This window comes from Triticum aestivum, chromosome 4B (assembly GCF_018294505.1).
Source record: "Triticum aestivum cultivar Chinese Spring chromosome 4B, IWGSC CS RefSeq v2.1, whole genome shotgun sequence".
NCBI lineage: Eukaryota > Viridiplantae > Streptophyta > Magnoliopsida > Poales > Poaceae > Triticum > Triticum aestivum.
In genome coordinates this window covers 556,641,715-556,649,962 of record NC_057804.1, presented here as the reverse complement: position 1 = coordinate 556,649,962, position 8,248 = coordinate 556,641,715, and the positions used below count along the sequence as shown (strand labels likewise).

Genomic DNA, 8,248 nt, shown 5'->3' with positions numbered 1-8,248 from the left:
AAGCTGATCCATGGGTGATTCGGAGCCAACTGAAGGGCCTTCGTTTGAAATCCCAAGTTTTTCCTTCCAAATTTGAGCAGCCGCTGCACCAATCTCCCTCTCTGTCTCCGAAATGGAAGTCCTCTCTCTCACACACAGAGTCACATGCTTAAGTACTGGCATGGCAGCAGTAACACTTTCCCCTCGAAGGGGCATTGCTTGGTATGCATGGTTTGCCCCTCTACCACTGCCCTCCTTGGGTCTTGCTAGGGTAGCGAGCAAAAGCAGAGAGAGAGAGGGAGAGAGAGAGAGAGAGAGAGACTGACCATCCTAAGATTCCTCTGCGAGCGCTTTATTCCCTTCCACCCTCGCACGTATTTGAGCCAAGCTCGCTCACTCACACACAACACAACACAACGGCTCAAGTTTTTCTCTTTCATTCAAGATTCACTCCTCTTGCCCTCTTCCTCCTCAGATAAGCTGTGTGGTAGGCTACTGGCTACTAGTAGGAGAGGAGTAGGATCGTATTTGGTTCTTCTTCTCCCTTTGCTTGGGAAGCCGGTAAGCTAGCCACGGCATCAGTGTTGCCAGCCAGCCAGCCAGCCCCTCCCCTGCCCGTCCTCACTCGCACTCGCAGAGAGAAGAGAAGAGAAGAGAGGAGAGAATCCACATTTTGTTCTCATCCTCATCAATCCTCTATCTCTCTTTCCTTTCCATCAAATCACAATCTTTGTTTATAGAGTGTATGTAGCCCAACAGTGGCCGCATTGTCTCTACTCCCTCCCTCTTCTTCCTTCCTTCCTTGGCCCCCTCCCAACTCGCTCCCGAGCAACCTGCAGGCTGCAGCTTCGACCCTGGGCTGCTCGCTGCATGAGCGCTGTGCTCCCCTGAGCTGAGCCTGCGCTGAGCAAGGAAAGGAACAATGAGAGATGGCTGCAACACCACCAAGAAGAGCAAGGTACCACCCTCCCATTCCTCTGTCTTCTTCCTCCTGGTTCCTCTGTTTCCTTGTGCCTGAATGCGGTTCGGTTGCTGTGGCTTGTAGCTGTCGTGGTCCAAGAGCTTAGTGCGGAAGTGGTTCAACATCAGGAGCAAGGCCCACGACTTCCACGCCGACGACGCCGCCGCCGCAACGGGGAGGAGAGGCGGCGGCGGCGACGATGAGGAGTGGAGGGGCAGCAGCTTCGCCAGGAACGAGCCGACCAGCGCCGCCAAGAAGAGCCGGACGGAGCGGCCGTCCAGGAGGAGCCGCGAGCACTCGAGGCGGGGCAAGATCGACCTCGACGCCGCCGAGGCCACCGTCACCATGGACTACAGGTTGCTCCGCCGCCCCTGCATTCGCATTATATAATCTATCTTCGTCTCCACTCTCCTGTCCTCTGTGGTCTTGCGTTAATTAAAAAGAAACTGCCTGCAGGATCTTTGTTGCTACGTGGAATGTGGGCGGCCGATCCCCTCCCGGCGGCATGGGGCTCGAGGACTGGCTCCACGCCGCGCCGCCCGCCGACATCTACGTCCTCGGGTAGGTGTCTCCGGGTTTACCCGTGCCGGATTTCGCAATGCTGCAGGTTGGGCTGACAATTTCGATGCCGCCGTGATGTTCGTCCAAAGGTTCCAAGAGATCGTGCCGCTGAACGCCGGGAACGTGCTGGGCACGGAGGACAACGGGCCGGCGAGGAAGTGGGTGTCGCTGATCAGGAGGACGCTGAACGACCTGCCGGGCGCCAGCAGCGGCAGCGGCAACGGGAGCTTCCGGACGCCGTCGCCGGCGCCGCCGGACCCGGTGGCGGAGGCGGACGACGACTTCGAGGGGGCGAGGCATCAGACCAACAACGCGGCCTTCTTCCACCGCCGGTCCTTCCACAGCCGGAGCCTGCGGATGGAGGGCGACGCCCTGGCGCCGCAGCCCAGGCTGGAACGCCGGTACAGCGTCTGTGACCGCGCGATCTACGGCTCCCGCCGGCCCAGCGACTACGAGGCGCACTGCCGGTGGGGCGGGTCGTCGGACGATGACAACAACACCGGGGAGTCGCCCAGCACGGTGTACTCGCCCATGTCGTACGGCTACGGCCACGCGCCGTCCTTGGACGACGGCCATAGGCCAGCTTCTGGTCACACTAGGTACGCTTCAGGTTCCATACCATGTACTCTGTCAACACATGCTATTTTTAATGGAGCCAAAGTACATTATGGTCTAATAAATAGACGTGGTGAGTAATCTGTGCTGCAATCTGTTGTTTTTCAGATATTGCCTGGTTGCAAGCAAGCAAATGGTGGGATTGTTTCTGATGATTTGGGCTCGGAAGGACATTAGGGATGACATCCGAAATCTCAAGGTTTCTTGTGTTGGCAGAGGATTGATGGGCTACCTTGGGAACAAGGTTGGTCACTGTTCGAATGATGTGTTTATCATGATTTTTGCAATGCTCTACATTGTATGAGTTGATCACAAACAAGAGGCATTGTTAGCTTAGATATAGTATTCAACCGGCAAAGGATTTGTTTTCCAGGGTTCGATTTCGATTAGCATGACATTGCACCAAACAAGCTTCTGCTTCGTCTGCAGCCACCTGACATCGGGGCAGAAGGAAGGCGATGAAATGCGGCGGAACTCAGATGTGCTTGAGATCCTCAGGAAGACCAGGTTCCCAATGGTTTACGGGCAGTATGAGCGCTCACCGGAAACTATCTTAGAGCATGAGTAAGCAAGCACAGAACCTTAGAATTGTCCCCTAAAGCTTGTTTTCATGTGCATTTGGTGCAATATTGGGGCCCTTAACGCGCCTTTTCTTTCAGTCGAATCATCTGGCTCGGGGACCTAAATTACCGAATCGCACTTTCGTATCGGTCAGTGAAGGCCCTGGTGGAGATGCGCAATTGGAAAGCATTGCTGGAGAAAGATCAGGTGAGAGCTTGCAAACCTTCTTGATCACAATTTGTGTATGTGTGGTGTGTACCGTTGGGATCCCTGGAAAGCTGTAAAATTGTTATGTCACAGGCAATCAGTGCTTTTGTCTTGTCATTGTTTCACTTTAACATGTTGCAACATTACTAATAGGTCGGCAAAAGCCGAGGAGCTCTTGTTGTTCTCATTATGAAAATGATTACCAGACATTGTAGTAGTATGATCTCATTGACATGTCAACTTGACACTTTCAGCTAAGGATTGAACAAAGAGGCGGGCGGGTGTTTGCCGGGTGGAACGAGGGGAGGATATACTTCCCGCCGACATACAAATACTCGACCAATTCCGACAAGTATGCTGGGGAGGACATGAACCAGAAGGAAAAGAGGAGAACTCCTGCATGGTACATTATTACACTAATGTGCCGGATATTTGCCAGATTTTGTACAGTTTAAGTAAACTTGGTGATCTTGTTGTGCAGGTGCGATCGCATTTTGTGGTATGGAAGGGGCCTGGGTCAACTATCATACGTTCGAGGCGAATCTCGTTTCTCAGATCATAGGCCAGTCTACAGCGTATTCAGTGCAGAGGTGGAGTCGATCAACCACAGCCGAATTCAAAAAATGAGTTGTTCAAGCTCGCAGTTGGACATCGGAGAGCTACTGCCCTACTCTTACGGATACACCGACATCAACCCGTATGGCTACACCGACCTAAATTTCTACTGAAAGGGTCCATGATCTTTGGGAAAACACCCAGTGTTCAGTCATGCAACTAGTGATGACAAGGTAGGGTTTGGAGGGTGGTTTGAGTTAGCAGTTAAATGTATGTTCTTCACAGATACTAATACTCTTTCCTATGTCAGGCTGGCGAGAACGGGGCAATTGGACATAAATGCAAGCTTCTGAATTTCTGATAAATCGGTGAACGCCATTCGTATGTCTTGATCAATATTAGTTTGCTAAGCACAAAGAGCTGATTGTATTTGTCACGATCAGAGTCTTGCACATTGGATACTTTCAGAGAATCAGCAAGTGCTTGGCTAGTTTCACAGGATTCAAATAATTCAGTACAGGATACAGGTATGCTCCGGTTGATTTACAGTTTTTATGGTGAACAATACGTCCAATGAACTACTGATCCTAACCAGTCCTCTGTTTTGCAGGTGAGGACGGCGTTCTCCGAACCCCACACAAGATACTCTAAAGACTGCAAGCCAGTGACCACAAAGATTCAAATTATTTCATTTCACTGAATTCAAACTTCAAAGATAGCACTAACAAGGAACCCAGATGACGCACCGAGATGGTCTGTTTCCATATGAGACAGTACGACGATCCAATCATATGTCCAGGAGACCATGGCCGGCCACCCCAGCAAAGATAGATACTGCTACTGATGGCATCGAAAATCGTGCACCAGATTATTTCCTCCCCTTCTTCATATCTGCACATTGTATAGCAACATTGTTGATCCTCTCTCTCTCTCTCTCTCTCTCTCTCTCTCTCTCTCTCTTGATTCTCTCTCTCCCCCCCTGTTTCAGACAGCAGCAACAAGCAGTAGCAGTAGTCCTTTGCACAGTCTACACTTCTCTGCGTGCAGTTTATAAAAGCTTGGGGAAGAAAGAAAAGAAAGAAAGAGAGGGGGCCATGAATGAATGCCTGCATTGCTCCTCCTCATACTATCATCTATCTCATCTCCTCTCCTCTCCATGGATGGATGGGAAAGGGGCGCAGCGCATAGATAGGGAGGGGCCATGGCCATCATTGTTCACGCTCTGCTTCACGAGCAATGTCTGAATCAGCTGAGCTGACCAAAAGGCAGTAGTGGTAGTATTACCTGTCACATTTTTACCAGCCTTCATCTCTGCATGCAGGAAAATTGTGCAGTGCACTGTGCGTTCTCGGCCGGAAAGGCCTTTGTTTACGTTTTACACTGTGTGAAGTGTGGGTGCACGCACGCCATGGAAATGATTTGATTTGCTAGTGCCTCGTCATGACCAGGTTGAGTGGTGGGTGCAGTCTGAAGAGAAGATGAACTGCAGGTCAGGGGGTTCAGGGTTCAGGTACTGTAGTACGTGTAGGCTTGCTGTTTTCGGAGCAAATCATTGTCCAGGAGAGACCCTGCCGTACGAGCAGAAAGAAGCGGTTTAATTTAGCAGTATAAACACTGTCAGATCTCCAACCTACGGCGTGCCAAAATGCTGTCAGATCATATCTAAGACTCAGCATGCTAATGGCTCTATGTGATTAGCTTTTAGTTTTAGCCTACTTTTTCAGCCGAAGGAACTGGCTAGCCCTAGTGCCTTTGCTCATTGGTCTGTTAGCACAGGGTTACCTTGGTGTAGTACCTTGAAAAGAGTGAGCTGGAGGAAACGACAGCCATCATTTCCGCGGGCCGCAAACAACTGTGAATTTTACCCAAACCCTACTTATCTCATCAAGTATGCGGACCTTTGCTAAGAGCATCTACAACTGGAACTCCCACATCCGCCCGCAAACACCCGGGCGGACTGTCTGCTCACTGCCTGAACCCAAAAGCAGCACCTTAGCAGGCTCCCAAAAACCAGCCCAAACGTCCGGGCTGTCCAGCAACCCCCATATTCAGCTAATATATGGAGCGGATATGGGAAGGCTCGGACACGCACGAACACTGCTGCCATGTCGGATCGGCCCACTATGGCTTGCCTCGCCCCCACCACTGTCCCCTCAAAACCCCCATCTGGTCCGACGAACCCTAGTCAAACCCCACTCCTCTCAATATTCTCGCCCTCTTCGCTCCCCTGAGTCTCCTCCCCTTCCTTTCCCCAATCTTTATCGTTCCACCGCCATGGCCAAGTTCGGCAGCAACTCCAGCAGCGATGCGGATCCCATGGACTGGGACGACCTCGTGAGGACTTCGGCTCCGGCAGCGATGTGCTAGACGACGAGGACTCGCGCTGCGCATCGTTCTCAAGCAGTTGCAGCTGGAAACCGGCGGGAGCTCGAGCTCCATGGCATTCGCCGCCAGCTCCTCCGGGTCCTCATATTAGGCAATTATCGTTGTAAATTAGATAGCCCATGCCTTCCTACAACATCTTTATGAAGACCTGGAGGAGTGGCTCGGGCGTATTGTCGTGGTTCTAAGTCTGACAGTAAGAGAGGGGTAGGAGAACGGAGCATGATCTATCGAGATGCATATGGGTGACACGGTGGTTTTAGCGAGTTCGGGCCTCTCACGGTGGAGATAACAACCCTACGTCTCGTGCTCCGGAGAGGCTTTGCTTTATCTGAGTATATATCCGGAGATTACAATATGTGTGTGAGAGAGAGGAACGGATCCCCATGCCTGAGCTGAGTCCTGAGACTAATGGTGAAAAGAGAGAGAGGTGGAAGAAGAGCCCCCCAAGTCTAGTGGTGGGGGGTGGCTTATATAAAGTGCGCCACCCCCTCACCTCCTATGTTACAAAGTGGGGTATGAATGCCATAATGCCAGCCCGCTATTAAGCCCTCACTATTAGAAAGATGCCGACTGCCTTGCTGCCTGCTGGTCTTCGTATATCCGAGTGAGTCGTACGGTCGAGTGGTGAACCGTCATCCGAGTGGATGGTATGTTGCTTGGTCGAGTGGATAGTGTGTCTGTATGAAATTGACCTGGACCCACATGTTGTGTGGGCCCCATGCTTCATGATATTTCGACCCTTCGTGGGCCTACCTGTTATGTATATCCCCAACATTAGCCCCCGAATCGATTGCGATTTTGCAGAACGAGTTGGTGTAAGACACAGTTTGGTCCGAGTGATTACAGAAATACTCGGTACATGTCGCCGCGCTTTCAGACAACCAAGGTTTGAACAAAATCTCAATGGATTCCGGCACCATGCTTCCCGACTAATCGAGGTAAGCGTCTGTGAGGAGCAACTTGGTGACATTCGTTCATCTCTCGGGAGAGGTTTAACTCGTGATCTGAGTATGGGCGTGTCATTAAATCCGTGCAACCAGATTGACACATGGACTGCTCTTTTAGAGAGATGCCATTCTTATCCCGGAGAAACGCCAATACGAGTCGGTTTCAGATCCACACTTGTGAGTTTCACGCTTTGAGTCCTAGAAGAAGGTTCAAAACAGGTCCATGGAGGAGCGTTAAACTCGCCTTATAGAATTTTTTTGGAGTGATTTGGAGCTGGGCCTACATCGAGTAACTGATTACTCGGAATTTCTTCACGCCTGGAACGTGTCTTTTTTGTTGTTTGGCCGTCACTCGTGTTGGGCGGGCCGTTCCGAGTGGATACCATTCCAGTGGGGGCACGTTGAGTGCACCCACTGGGTGTAGTCCCCGAGACTGCTGTCGACTGCGGGCAGTCGGCGGGAGTCTTAGAGCATGTCTTTTTGTTGTTGTTTGGCCGTCACTCGGGTTGGGCGGACCGTTCCGAGTGGATACCATTCCAGTGGGGGCACGCTGAGTGCACCCACTGGGTGTAGTCCCCGAGACTGCTGTCGACTGCGGGCAGTCGGCGGGAGTATGAGAGAACTAAAACTCTTCTTAGCTGGTACTGATCGAACTTGTTCTTCTCTGACTCGGAGGTCGAGTAATACTGGAGATAGGTTTGCATCGAGCAAAATGTTTCTTTCTGAGTCCTCTTCCAGTGGGGGCACGCTGAGTGCACCCACTGGGTGTAGTCCCCGAGCCTCTGTCGGACTAGATGAGTCTGGCAGAGGGTTTAAGTCTCTCGGTAAACCTCCATGCAGTTGGCATGGCAAATATCTTTGTCTGGAATTGAATCAATCGGATGGATGCGTAACGAGGTGGTTGTACGAACGATGAGTAAGGTCGCCTGTACGATTCAGCGATGGCGTTTCATTTTTACCCTTTTGCATGAAAAGGGGTATTTATCCAAGTGGACGTGCTTCACTTATAGATCTTCGGCGAACCGAGCATGTATGGTCAGAAGAATATCTTGATGTGATCAACAGGTTGACCAAATGGGCGTAACCCCTGAGGGTGACATGGCCAACTGCCGCGCGTAGCCCCCGAGTGATGCTCGAAGGAGGTAAGCTTGCTACATAGTGTGATATGAGGTTTGACCATATGAGTAACTTAGCCGTTCCCGTGCTGGGGGTGTAGAGGTAAAGACATGTCCAACTAATGGTGACGCGCGGGGCGGCCGAGGGGCGAGGACGTGTATAACCGAGTGGCGACGCGCGGGGCGGCCGAGTGGTGAAGACGTGCAGAACCGAGTGGCGCCGCGCGGGGCGGGCGAGTGGTGAAGACGTGCAGAACCAAGTGGCGATGCGCGGGGCGGCCGAGTGGTGAAGACGCACACAACCGAGTGGAGACGCGCGGGGCGGACGAGTGATGAAGACGTGCGCAACCGAGTGGCGACGC

General features: G+C 52.0%; 1 protein-coding gene across 2 annotated transcripts; it reads left to right on the top strand.

Annotated features, from left to right (window-relative positions):
- The first annotated feature begins 315 nt into the window (after positions 1–315).
- On the top strand, positions 316–4,471 carry LOC123093230 (type I inositol polyphosphate 5-phosphatase 4). 2 transcript variants are annotated; one of them, XM_044515140.1, is made up of 12 exons: positions 316–937; positions 1,025–1,296; positions 1,397–1,501; positions 1,591–2,100; positions 2,225–2,360; positions 2,490–2,680; positions 2,776–2,884; positions 3,139–3,287; positions 3,366–3,672; positions 3,750–3,807; positions 3,883–3,966; positions 4,050–4,471. In XM_044515140.1, exons 1-9 carry the CDS (start codon positions 902–904, stop codon positions 3,610–3,612), a joined length of 1,755 nt encoding a protein of 584 aa, XP_044371075.1. In that variant the 5' UTR covers positions 316–901; the 3' UTR covers positions 3,613–3,672; positions 3,750–3,807; positions 3,883–3,966; positions 4,050–4,471. The 2 variants fall into 2 exon arrangements, with proteins under 2 accessions (XP_044371075.1, XP_044371074.1); XM_044515139.1 differs by having other exon boundaries at positions 317–937; positions 3,750–3,966.
- The last annotated feature ends 3,777 nt before the right edge of the window (positions 4,472–8,248 follow it).